This window comes from Gastrolobium bilobum, unplaced genomic scaffold, assembly GCF_033153095.1.
Source record: "Gastrolobium bilobum isolate Gb01-03AN ecotype WA unplaced genomic scaffold, APGP_CSIRO_Gbil_v1 utg1162, whole genome shotgun sequence".
Lineage (NCBI taxonomy): Eukaryota > Viridiplantae > Streptophyta > Magnoliopsida > Fabales > Fabaceae > Gastrolobium > Gastrolobium bilobum.
The window spans coordinates 279,448-292,269 of record NW_026898943.1 but is presented as its reverse complement, the minus strand read 5'-3'; the positions used below and the strand labels follow the sequence as shown (position 1 = coordinate 292,269).

The window sequence follows — 12,822 nt, the reverse complement described above, 5'->3', positions numbered from 1 at the left end:
ATCTTTTCGAAGGCCACATCAGTATATTCGACCTCCTGCAAATCCTCCTCAAGTGCTGCTCACAGCAAATCAATTCACAACAAATCAACTTCAGAACACACTTCAACCACAGTGTAATGTTGCCTCACAGGGACAAGGAATCCTGCCAACTCCTCAAAATGTTCAAGCTATTGAGTGGTATCTGGACTCAGGAGCTTCTCATCATGTCACAACATATCCTCAAAATCTTCTACAAAGCACTCAGTTGTCAGGAGCAGATCAAGTCTACATAGGGAATGGCCAAGGTCTAAGGGTTAATGCTACTAGTTTATCCTCATTTCCCTCTCCTTTTAAACCACACACTCAACTACACCTTGACAATCTATTACTTGTACCTTCCATCACCAAGAACCTCATTAGTGTGAGTAAATTTGCCAGGGATAATGGAGTTTATTTTGAATTTCACCCCTTTACTTGTTGTGTAAAATCACAGGAATCTCATGAAGTGCTGTTGGAGAGTGACTTGGGTTCAGATGGCTTATATCGCTTCAAAGAAATCTGCCTCACTCCCAACTCAAGACAGAATTGTCATTCTACCTCACTGTCTCTTTATAATACACCTATAGGTCATAGTTCTATTTCTTCCAGTGTAAATTCAAAGTCTACAATAAATGTAACCTCTAGTCATCAGAAAGTTGTAGCTTCCTCATATATGTACTCCTCATGGCATTGTCGTTTAGGTCATCCTCGTACTGAGGCACTTAATTCTGTTTTGAAGTCTTGTAATCTCCCTATTCCAAATAAAAATGATGTTGAATTCTGCTCAGCTTGTTGTTTGGGTAAAATACATAGGTTACATTCTCCACCATCTACCACAGTTTATGAAAACCTTTTGACTTGATATTCAGTGATCTGTAGAGCTGTCAAAATGGGCCAACCCGGCCCGTTAGGCCCTAGCCCACGCGGGTTAGGGCAAAAAGGCCCGCAGGGCCAAAAAGCCCACTAACACAAAAGCTTGCATGGGCCAATAAATCTATATAGCCCTATGGGTTAGGGTCAACCCGTGGGCCAAAAAACAATTAATTAAAAAATTAATAAGTAACAAATAAATATTATATTTGATTTATCCAAAATTAAATACAACTAATGATAAAATGGTGTACTAGTATTACAAAAATAATTAAAAATAAGTAAATCATGTACCAAAAAATAAATAAAATAAATAAATTGATGGGTGTTATGGTCAATTGAGAAAAAGAACATGACTCGTCATAAAGGAGCTGCCAAACTATGAAATGTGCAGTTCCCAGCTTCATCGCCTTTATTACACGATTTTCGCGTTTCTTTTCCATCAATTTTAGATTCGCAGTGCTCGAAGATCTCGTTTTATGCCCTCAAACTCAATTCCCACGCAGATCTTCTTTGTCTTCCCTGAGGTGAGTAAAATTCACAGAACCTATTATCGAAAACGACAAGATAATCGCTGCGCTTCTCCAACGCAGTCATAGTTATGAAATTTGTGAGATGAGTTGTGTTATAATCGCTCGCTGAAAACTAGAGAGAATTTCCACCGGAGAGGATCAACATGAGAACCACAATCAGTCATGGCTAAAAGCCTAAAACGACGACGTCCCCTCACTATCATGTTAAAATGCCTCACTGAGGGCTGTCCGCGGGTTAGCCCGTCCCTACCCAATAATTAATGGGGCTATATGGGGCTGGGGCTAAAAAAAGCCCCCAACATATGTGTCTGGAATTTAGTAGGGCCAGATGCAGGGCTAAATGGGTTGTCCCACGGGCTTTGGCCCTATTTGACAGCTCTAGTGATCTATGGGGTCCTGCCCCTATGACATCTACTTTAGGCTTTACATACTATATACCCTTTGTGGATGCCCACTCCATATATACCTTGATTTACCCTTTGTGGTGTTGTATTATTCCCCCCCCCCCCCTCCCCTCCCCTCCCCCCTCTTTGGTAGTTTGAAGCCGATGTATACATTTGATATTACTTTTCCCTATGTGTTGGAAGTAAATTTCAAGCAGTAGTAAGCTAACAATTGCCTAATTGTATCAGTTTTGAGTTCCGTCTTCGGGTGTCTCTTACGACAGATGTCTCCCTAGGCAAATTTTGAGATATCCTGAAACAAACACCCCATAAGTGTTTCAATATATTTTAATTTATCCAGCATAGCGGACTATTATTATAAATTGGAATAAAGTAATAAAAAAAATTATATTTACAAACTTTATATTTATAAATTTTTTATTTATAAATTTTTTATTTACAAACTTTACTATATGGATGTGTTTGGTACAGGAGAAATTTTTTGGTGACCGGGAATCATGATTAATGGAAATTCAGTAGAAATTGAGTTTACTTGGAATCTTACGAAAGATGTGTTTGGTTCGCTAAAATATTACCGGGAATACTAGGTAAAAAATACTGATTCCATATCTGGTTTAGAACGAAATATGACTTGGAATATGAGGTTATTTTACAAAAATAACCCCAAACTATTTTTACTTTTGTAATTGATAGATTGGGTCTAGATTTTTATGTGTATTGGGGTATTTTTGTCTCAAAATTTATTGTTGTGCTTTCCCTTTACTTGGTATTCTGATTAGTATTCCGAATTACCATATTATTTTTGGTAATCTGAATAGTGACTTTTCTTTATAAATCAAATTACCGGTAATCCTTGAATATCCGGGAATCGTAATTTATTCCTTCTACCAAACGTGGTAATTACATTTACCAAAGAAGGATTACCGGTAATCCTCTCCAAAAACTTGAACCAAACACCCCCTATAGGTAATCCATGTTTGAGTAATATGTGAAATGAAGTAACAAAAAAGAAATAAATTATATTTATAAACTTTTTATTTATAAATTACACTACATACTATAGTTTGTAAAAGTTTACAAATATAACTATATTCATAAAAAAAAATATGAAGTTTATACCCAAAGATTCTCTCTCTCTCTCTCTCTCTTCAATTTCCCTTGCGTCTATACATTGGTGTTTTCATCACACATTCTCAACCTCCCGTGGTTGAAAATATCCTTTTTCGAGATTTAATCTAATGCCTTGGCATCTCAGAACAACAATTTAACGCTGCTGAACTTCTTCGCGACTAAAAATATTTGGGATTATAAGAGTCACATACCCAACTCCAAGAATCCGAAGATGGACTTCTTCGCGAATAACAATATAAACCCGCTACACAAACCCTCCCCAATTTCTGGCTATTTGTTACTTTACTTTAGAAATTTAACGAATTTCTTACTAAATTGGTGAACTTAGTAAAAGCGAACTTTTCAATTTAAATGACAAGTTGAATAAATGTTTGACAAAAATATAAACATGAAGGAAATTCAAATAACTTATATTCCAATAGACTCCAAACAAGGGGCATACAGCCCAACTCACGTGCCAAAGTAAGTGCCAAAGGACTATATAACCGCACCCCCAGCCCCCGAAGGGTATTTCTTTCGCCTCCCACAAGATTTTGAACCCAATACCTAGGGCTAAGAAAAAATGGGAAGCGTTAGTAACATCACTTGCCAAAACTTTATTTTGACAATTTGGTACCAAACCATTATAGAGACTGAAATTTAAGGACAAAATTGAACTGTCACAGTGGCGCTTTTCCATTCAATATCAACATTTGGAGTACAAATCTTAGTTTTTAAAGTCGAAACAGCAGATTAGTGACCAAGGAAAACAGTTAAGTGGCTAGTAACCATTTGCAAGTAAAACACGATGCTCACATCCTATCCCCCCCGCCGTTCTAATTCAAAATCAAATAATAACAAGCAATAGATACGCCAAAAAAACAAATAGTTACACAGTACTTTTAAGGTGGTGTTTGGCTTGAGGCTTTTTACAACTTTCCTATGCAAATGTGCTGAGGCTTCTTGAAATGTCGTGTTTGGTGAAGGGTGATTTACTCAAAAACCCATTCATCTAAGATGCATTGGTTTTTAAATTTTGGAACCGAAAGACAGCTTTATGTACTGTTTGGAAAGCTTTTTCGGAGATGGTTTTTTGTTAAAAAGCTGGTAATCTCACTGTTCACTCAAATTTTTCACTATATATTACCTCCAACCAAACATACATTTCCTAAAAATTACCTAATTTTTCCAGTAAAGTTTTTCCCCACCAAACTACTTTTTTTAACATTTTCCTATCTATCTCACTTTATCTCACTTTCTTATCATTTCCCTAGTATTCAAAAAATTTCTCCTCAACCAAACGCCCCCTAAGAGAAAAATCATTTCAACATTCTTCAAATGACTTTCACTTGTTAAATTGATCAAGGACTGAATATCCCACGGTGAGTAAAACAATAATGACATTAAACATCAAAGTAAGATCATAAGTACACAAAACATTGAATTCCAAGCAAATAACACTCAAAACATTCATAGTGACCACATGTCTCAAGGCTGGTCTAAATGTTATGCATTGTAGAATCACCAAAAAAAGTTCCATGCATCAGCAAGCACATCTTACGACCATCCTTGGTTTACTTGAGCAAAGGCATATAAGCTTTAGTGGAGGTGCATGATAATGATGAGGGGTTAAGGTAATTTACATGAGATCACTCTTTCAAACTTACATGTTACCATTGTAACAAAAATGAAAAACAGCACCATATCAAGCAAAACATTTACAACTCACTAGTACAGAAACAGGACAGTGATTGCACCGTGAATAAAAAAGATATCTCACATCAAATATGAACGCCAACTATTAGTTTAACCTAAAAGTGCTTGATTACATCTTCAATCCTATCCAATTTACATTTAAAAACAGTAGCCTAAAAGGTATTTAGATTTTTGTTTACTTTGCCCACAAATAATATTCAGTTCAAAAACAAAAAAAATGCGGTAATCTGAATAATGACAACAAGCAGAGCTCAATAGCAGGTGAAAATAGCAAAAAAGAATAAAATAAAAGAACAAGAAAGTAAGAAATATTACCAATAATAATAATAATGTCAAAACATTTCATTAAATCTAACAAAACGGAAAGGCCTCAAAATAATTGAACCGTTCAGATCCAAACCAGAAGACCCTCAAAGTACCAACCGAAAAGAAAAACATAGCACAACACTAATAACCGAGTTCGAGTCCAAATTTTGGCAGTAACAACAAAAAGTAGTAATTAAAAGAAAATTATGAAGAAAATATCACCAACTAATCGACGGTCTGCATGATATCTTCGGGAGCGAACTTGGTTCCCTTTTCTTTGTCGGCGGCGGCACGACCCTTAGCCTTGCGATCGAGCAAGGACTTGCGGTCCTTATCCATTCGGATCTTGGTGATCACAACTTTGGAAGGGTGGATCCCGACGTTGACCGTTGACCCGTTAACCTTCTCACGGGTAATACGCTCGATGTGGATGACCCACTTGCGGCGATAAACCTGAACCACTTTCCCTTCGCGTCCCTTGTAGGTTCCTCTCACCACCTGCACCTCGTCCTCTTTCCGAACCGGCAACGACCTCACGTTGTACTTCGAACGCAGGTCGCTTGACAGCGGCGCGCTCATCAGCACACGGCGGACGCTCGACGGCGCCGTGAAATGTGCCTTGCGGCTCTTGCGCCGGCTACTAGAAACCCTTGGATTGAACTTCATTCTCTCTCTCTCTCTCTCTCTCACTGAAAGAAGGGTTTTCTGTTTTCTTATTAACCCTGCTTTGTGACGGCAAGGAGAATGAGTGTATATGAAAACTGAAACCTAGGGTTTTCAGTTTAGGCTCTTTTTTTCATTTTTAAATTAAATTTTTTAATTGCTTATTTTCTGCGTGCTCTTGGATTGGGTCCTGCATCTACAACTAAAGCTAGCCCAATTTGACTCAAGCTTCACGAGGACGTGTTGCATTGGGCCTGCAGGTCTATGTGCGACCGACGAATTCAGATCCAATTTAAATATATATATATATATATATATATATATATATATATATATATATATATATATATTTTTAGAAAGTTTTAATGAAAAAAAAATCGAACTATTGGTGTTTTTAAAAAACATATATAAAAAATATTGATGTTTTAAGTTAAAATAATTTTTAATCCAAATTTTAACTTGTACAGGTTCTTCTGCATTCTTTCCTTTTTTTCCTTTTCCTTTTGAATATATCCATGTCTTTTTGTAATTGGTGATAAATATTTAATCAGGTATTTCATTTACTAATGAAATATAAATGGAAAAGTATTTGTCATTTTAAATAACACAATTTTTTTCAATATAAAATAAACAAGTTATTTTTGAATTTGTATTTTTTAATAAATAAGTTGTATAACCAAATAGTAATCGTTAATTTTTTAGACTAGGGTGTAAATGTGTCAGGTTAGGCCAAATTTTGACTTTGATAGCCTAAGTCTATGTAAAATATTTAGAGCTTATACTGGTTTATTAACTTATTAAAGGCTTAATTTATAGGTCTGACATGACTTATTATAAAAAAAACTAAAATGTCTAACCAGTGGCGGAGCCAGGCTCCAACAGGAGCCCGGGCCAAAAAATTATATGTGTATTTATTTTTCTTAATTTTAATTAGTTCATATTATAATATATTTAAATTATATTAAATACAAAACACCTGAGCAGACAGTATCAAAAAGAGTTATAATTTTATTAAATATTTTTTAATTTTATTAAATATATTTAAATTTTTTTATATAAGTGAAAATAGAACACCTAACTTAATACAACTTTCCCAAATTTCTCTCCAAATATATTTTATTTTTTGATAGGGCCTAATCATAAATTTTAGCGGGCTAAATTATAATTATACATAATAAGTACAATTTGTTAAAATTTAGCTCGGGCCGATGCCACCCCCAGCCAACATGTGGCTCTGCCACTGTGTCTAACACGACCTATAAGGCCTACGGAGTTGAAACTAAAGTTTATATAGGCCAAGTTGGAACTAAAGTTTATAGATCAAAACCAAACTAAAATTATAAAATATAAAATTTCTTATTCACAAAGATCATAAAAAATAATATTTTCATTAGCAACACATGAAAGAATGATCATAAAGATCACATGAAAAATTTATATATATATATATATATAGTTCGTTTTTACTGCAGTTAATGCAGATAAGTTATCTGCAGTAACCCAATATGACGTCTGTTTGGGACGAAAATCATGGTGTTTTTGTAATTTTAATTTATCGCAGGGTTATAATAGTCTTTATATTTATAATTTTTTAAGATTTCAATATTAAAACGACGTCATTTTAGGAATATATGCAGATAACTTATCTGCATTAACTGCAGAAATATTTTTCCTATATATATATAGGGGTAAACATTTATACAGTCACTTTAGATAAGGTTATCTATAACTACCCCAAAAACTACGTCGTTTTGATTAATGAAGGGCGTTTATATAATTTTAGGTGAATTAATGAGGGGTGTTTTCGTAATTTTATTTAATTTTTTATCATATATATTTTACTGAAACACCCTACATTAATTCACCTAAAATTACATAAACAGCCTTCCTTAATCAAAACGACGTAGTTTTTGGGTAGATGTAGATAACATTATCTAAAATGGATGTAGAAATGTATATATCACTTTCTTTACTAAGTTAATTTAATATTATATTTTAAATTTTAAATAAATATTTATTATTTATTAAAATAACATTAATTCTATTACTTTGAAAATTAATGTTACTAATCATGATCTCAGAATATATTTTTAAGTGAACAATATATATCACAAATATTTTATTTTATTAAAAAAATAAAAAGCTAGCATGCAAGCTTTTAGGCCAAGCTTTTTAAAGGGGGCTATGTCCTAATTTTTAAATGAACTTTTCTCAAAACCGAAACATGTTCTATTTAGAAAATAGAGTAGGTCAGATCAGGCCTAAAGTAGGCCAGACTATAGGCTATTTCCATTTACACTCTTACTTGAGAGTACAGGTGTAAATAGGTTTTGGATTAAATAGGTCAAGAATGTATAAAAAACCTTATGTCTAGGTTGACCTGTTAGTCTGTGTGGGTCCAAATTATAAGTATGGTCTATTTGACCTATATTTAAAAAATAGGAGCCTTAGCCTAAGCCTGTTTAAACCTATCAAACATTCAATAATTAAAAAATAACTAAATTAACATTATTTTTTTATTCAAAATTATTAAAATTGTAATTTTATTTTATTTATTTTAAATAAATAATATGATGTTTACCAAAAATAAATAAATAAATAATATGATATAAGTTAGCATGTAAGCTTATAGGTCTGATATGTATAAAAAAATATATGACTTGCTTTCTAAATAATTTTTTTTTTTAAAGTTTAAGCATATTCTATTTGACTATTTTTAATGGGCCAAATGTAACTTAATATAGACTAGGTCGGCCTAGCCCATTTACGGTTAAGAGTATTAATCCCTTAACAACAAAGGAAGTTGAAGAAATTTCCTATATAAAATCTATATTAATTTTAAAATATAGCAAGTGTTTAGCACATTCTCAATTAAAAAATAAAATTTCTCAAAACAGTCACAACACTTACATCAATTTGTACTTTCACCGACCAAAATAATAATAGAGTTGTAATATTTTTTAAATAAACTTGTATTGAATAAAAACAAATATATTTATATTTAATTTAATCTAAAACGTATCGTGATATTAATTCTCTAATTTAAGAATAAATATAATCTTCCTTAATTTTAAAAATTATAAATTAAATAAATAAACTTGAGTTTTGTAGACACTCGGTGGACATTTAAAGATGCTAAACTTGTGAAGGAAGGGTAAGCTTATGTTTCGTAACAAAATTTGCAAAAATTGATAAGTTCATACAAATTCTTCAAAATTAAAGGTGACTGAAATCATAGTAGATTAATCCATGGGTTGTCTCAGAATTTGGGGAATAGATGCATTTAAGTGAGTCATGTATCTCTAAATTAAGTGGGTAGAGAATCTAACACAAGAACACTGAAAATTTATCCATACTGCACAACAGCCATACTGCAGAACTGTAGAAGAACAAAATTGTTCCGGTATGTGAAAAAACCATGCATCAGAAAATAATATTGAACATAGAATTTTAAGAAAAGCACACAGGATAAAAATCCTCTTAGAGAACAGGACTTCCATATCTCAGAATGTCTACTACAACGTCAGAAGGAAAGCATAAAATTCAATAAAAAATGGGAAACAAAAGTCATTGGTTGATTCCAAGTTAATGATATTTCATCCATTCATGAAGAACCTGGAAACACTCTTCTGCGGAACTAATTATTCTGCCCTCCCTTCAAGGGCCACCAAAAAAAATTGAATGTAGTTTGGAATACCATCATGCGTTCTACAAATAGAGAAAAACCCTCAAGGTTTGAGGGCAATGGCCAACCCAAACCTGGGATTTTTATCCAGGGCCTTGGTATCAACCTCACCAGAAATAGTCAGGACTGACTTTGGTATCACCTCATGCTGCAGGAGAGCCCCAAGCTTTCCATGATTGTTGAGCCTTGCTTTGACCTGTGTCAGATGGTCAATAGCAAAAGATCCTCCAACTGTGAAAGTGTTCTCATTTGTTGAGAACCTTCTAGTGATCTCTGCAACGGCAGCACTCTTCTTAAATTGGTCGAGGTGATGGAGGTATGACGCTTTGATGCTGTCACCCTTGTCGCCACTGAAAAAAGAAAACAAGTTAAACATCAATTTGACAGCTTTCAACATGATTGCCATTGCAAGAGATTTGGAACATGAATCTTATTTACATGTAAAAGAAGCTTACAGGATTATTGAAGCAGATGAATCGGGTTTTGAGACACTAATCCCAGCAGTGTATTTAGTAAAGCCACCAGATGTAGTATCATAGCCTGCCTCAGCACCAAATGCAATGGTTGGGGTACCGACGATGGCAGAAACATCAATGATAGGGGATTGGTTCAGTGCAACAGCTGTTGTTAAGGTAGCATGGTCATGGAAGTATTGAACCTCTAACTGCCAAAGATAAATCAGACAAGTTTTCAGAAACAATGAAAGGCAGTTGGTCAAATTTCCCAACCAAAAGATGCAAACTTATGTACCTTGCCAGAATTATAATCAGGCAGCTTAAATGAAGCAATAGTCTTGGTAGATGGAAGAATGTCAGTGAATGTGAGGGTTGTGGAGATCTGTCAAAAAAAGAGAGTAAACAAATAAGATGATTTACTCAAGATCATACACTATTATAATCTAAAAAGACAAAGTAACCTACAATTGATGCTGTGTCAAGTTTGACATCAATAATAGTGTTCTTATACTTGTACAGGGCTGCTATATCCCCAGTTGAGAGTCCTCCTTTTTTCACAGCTGTTGAAGTGAGGGCCTGCAGCAGAAAAAGGAAGAAATCGTATTGAAATGAACATTAGGGATTTTTTGCTCCATGCAAATGATCTCAAGTGACGACATGCACTGTCACACATACTTAGCATTACAAAAGCCACCATGAAAACCAGAAATTACAGTAGCAAGACACGAATTTAAAATGAACATATAATTTCCAGTCACATGAAACTTTGAGAAAAACTTAGAACTGTTAATAGATGACCACCTTCCAATATAAATAAATAAATAAATAAAACTGTTAACAAGATGTTAAGCATCAGCTTCAATACATCCATTACAATACTACATTTAGAATAAACTCTTAGTCATGCATGGTAGGTTATTGTTGATTATTGAAAGTTTTTGTGCTTATTACTAAAAATGGGATAACAATAAAGTAAATGAATTAATGAACACAACATTAACTGCATTCAGATACAACCCAACTTAAGAAAAGCCTTCGTTGCTATTAAGACGTGTCCTTTATCCCCAAACCCTCGGACAATAAACATGCAGTTTGCAACAGGCTAGAAGAAATTCCAAAAGGAATTATGAAAATACACAATTAACAGCAGCACTAATCATTTGGTGTTTCAAACGTACTAAGTGGCCCATACAAGAAGCTGTCAACATTTATGAATTCAACATAAACTTCCATTAGAGAAGTCAAGAGATCATTAGTGCACTTTGTCAATCTTACATTATCGTATTAGTTTACAAGGGATTAAGTCTATACCCTCTACCCAAATCTCACTCACCTTTACCCCAGTGATCAATCTTACATTACCTAGGCCTTAATTATATACTTTCAATTACTCAGATCTTCACAAATCAAAATTCAACCATCAAACAACTTTTCTCAACCTCTGCAGTCTATTATCAGCTTTTTTTTCATGACCTTTGGTACGTACAAATGTGGCGTTTCCAATCACCATATAGTTTATTGGTAAAGGTGCACAACTTATTTGATAGTTTCTAATGCCTATCACACAACTACAAAAGCTTGTCATTATGTCAACTCGTAAAAAACAATTCATCAGTTTAAATGGTAGATAACAGAATTCAGAACCCGAGTCTGAAAGGCATGAAAATGGTAACACCTGCGAGATAACTTTCATCAGTAATGACTATCGAATATCCGCTTTTAAAACATTTTCTAAATTGATTTCACCTATGGATCTAAATTTCTTCTATTTCTGATTCCCAACACCCATCCAAGGGCAATGCTATATCTTGCACCATTAGATTTGACTCCGGGTCATGCTACTTATTACATCAAAGCCATTCTGCACAAGTCTACATACAATCCAATTGGCTCTACATCAGAAGAGTACGAGCCCATGGAATATCCTAAATTTCTTTTTCTTTTTTTATTTGCAGTGATAAATTTGTCTATAGAATACGAATTAACTTAACGTACTAACAATGTAATCTGAAACAGGCTCAATATACAAATAAAAATACGTAACCTCAAGTGAAATAATTTTTCGGAGGCAATTTCATGATCCATTTAAAAATAAACCAACAAAAGACGTAATGAGGCTTTGAGAGGAACGGTCAATAGACATCATCAACCTCAAAAGCGAACAAATTAATTGCCATGTATAGCATCACACTAGATCCTGACCACAAATCCAGTAGACCTCACAAACAAGAATGTAAACTAAGGTAAATATATAAGAACAGATTGGTTATAACGAAATTTCGAAGAGCGTACCACTCCGGCGCCGCTGTAGGAGGAAACGGTGAGTTTCTGATCGGAGCTATAATCCTTAGTCAAAAGATCTACGAGCAACAACAAATCAAAATTATTGAAGTTATTTTTTGATTTTGGCTTCGAGAAAGTGATGTCGAATCAAAAACATAGATAGTGAGAGATAGAGCGAAGGATAATAGAGAGCATGTTCTTTCACCTTTGGCTTTCTTGCCGATATCGGAGAATAGACCCGGTCCCTTGCTCATTTTCGATTTCGTAGAGAGAGAGAGAGAGAGATCTTGACGCACTGAGCTTCACGATCACGAAGCAGGGTGTGGCGAGGAAATGATGCTTCTTTTTTCTTTTTTTCACATTGTTATTTTAAATGTAAAATAATATTATGTAGAATCGCCAATCTGGATGGTCGAAGTGGTTGTGTCATATCGTGCGCATTACGACGAATCTATGGTGATCCCGGTCGATTTTAGCCGTTGATTTTGGAAGCGAATATGACGCGCGGACCCATCGTGCCAGCACTGCCTCTTCCTTTGATCTGATTTTCAGGGTCCATGTATAATCGTTCGTTAACTTATGTCTTTGCCACGGCAAATGGTCGTGATTCTACGTAAGTGATTCAAATGTTAATCACATTTTTATGGTCAATATATACATCGACTTATTTTTCTCCCAATAAAATTAATGTTTTTTAGATTTTTAGATAAAAATCACTTCTAAGTTCTAAGTGTGTCAATATTTAAAAAATGGAAAAAACTATTCTTATGTCACATGAT

General features: G+C 34.1%; 2 protein-coding genes across 3 annotated transcripts; both read right to left on the bottom strand.

Moving 5' to 3' along the window:
- Window positions 1–3,358: 3,358 nt before the first annotated feature.
- Window positions 3,359–5,718, bottom strand: LOC133285675 (large ribosomal subunit protein uL24z). Its single transcript, XM_061482939.1, has 2 exons — window positions 5,180–5,718; window positions 3,359–3,508 (listed from the first exon to the last, which is right to left on the bottom strand). Exon 1 carries the CDS (start codon window positions 5,621–5,623, stop codon window positions 5,183–5,185), a length of 441 nt encoding a protein of 146 aa, XP_061338923.1. The 5' UTR covers window positions 5,624–5,718; the 3' UTR covers window positions 3,359–3,508; window positions 5,180–5,182.
- Window positions 5,719–9,043: 3,325 nt separating this feature from the next.
- LOC133285652 (mitochondrial outer membrane protein porin 2) lies at window positions 9,044–12,415 on the bottom strand. Of its 2 annotated transcripts, XM_061482903.1 has the most exons (6): window positions 12,249–12,408; window positions 12,053–12,120; window positions 10,226–10,336; window positions 10,056–10,142; window positions 9,761–9,969; window positions 9,044–9,655 (listed from the first exon to the last, which is right to left on the bottom strand). In XM_061482903.1, the coding sequence occupies exons 1-6, from the start codon at window positions 12,295–12,297 to the stop codon at window positions 9,349–9,351; spliced, it is 831 nt and encodes a 276-aa protein (XP_061338887.1). In that variant the 5' UTR covers window positions 12,298–12,408; the 3' UTR covers window positions 9,044–9,348. The 2 variants fall into 2 exon arrangements, with proteins under 2 accessions (XP_061338887.1, XP_061338888.1); XM_061482904.1 differs by lacking the exon at window positions 10,056–10,142 and having other exon boundaries at window positions 9,761–9,849; window positions 10,193–10,336; window positions 12,249–12,415.
- Between the last annotated feature and the right edge of the window lie 407 nt (window positions 12,416–12,822).

Bases quoted from the DNA above. Each gene is read 5' to 3' on its own strand.
- LOC133285675 (XM_061482939.1), bottom strand. From the start codon at position 5,623: ATGAAGTTCAATCCAAGGGTTTCTAGTAGCCGGCGCAAGAGCCGCAAG.
- LOC133285652 (XM_061482903.1), bottom strand. From the start codon at position 12,297: ATGAGCAAGGGACCGGGTCTATTCTCCGATATCGGCAAGAAAGCCAAA. The intron at 10,337-12,052 runs GTACGCTCTTCG...TTTCTGCTGCAG, and splicing joins CCTACAGCGGCGCCGGAGTG to GCCCTCACTTCAACAGCTGT. The intron at 9,970-10,055 runs GTACATAAGTTT...TATCTTTGGCAG, and splicing joins CTGATTATAATTCTGGCAAG to TTAGAGGTTCAATACTTCCA.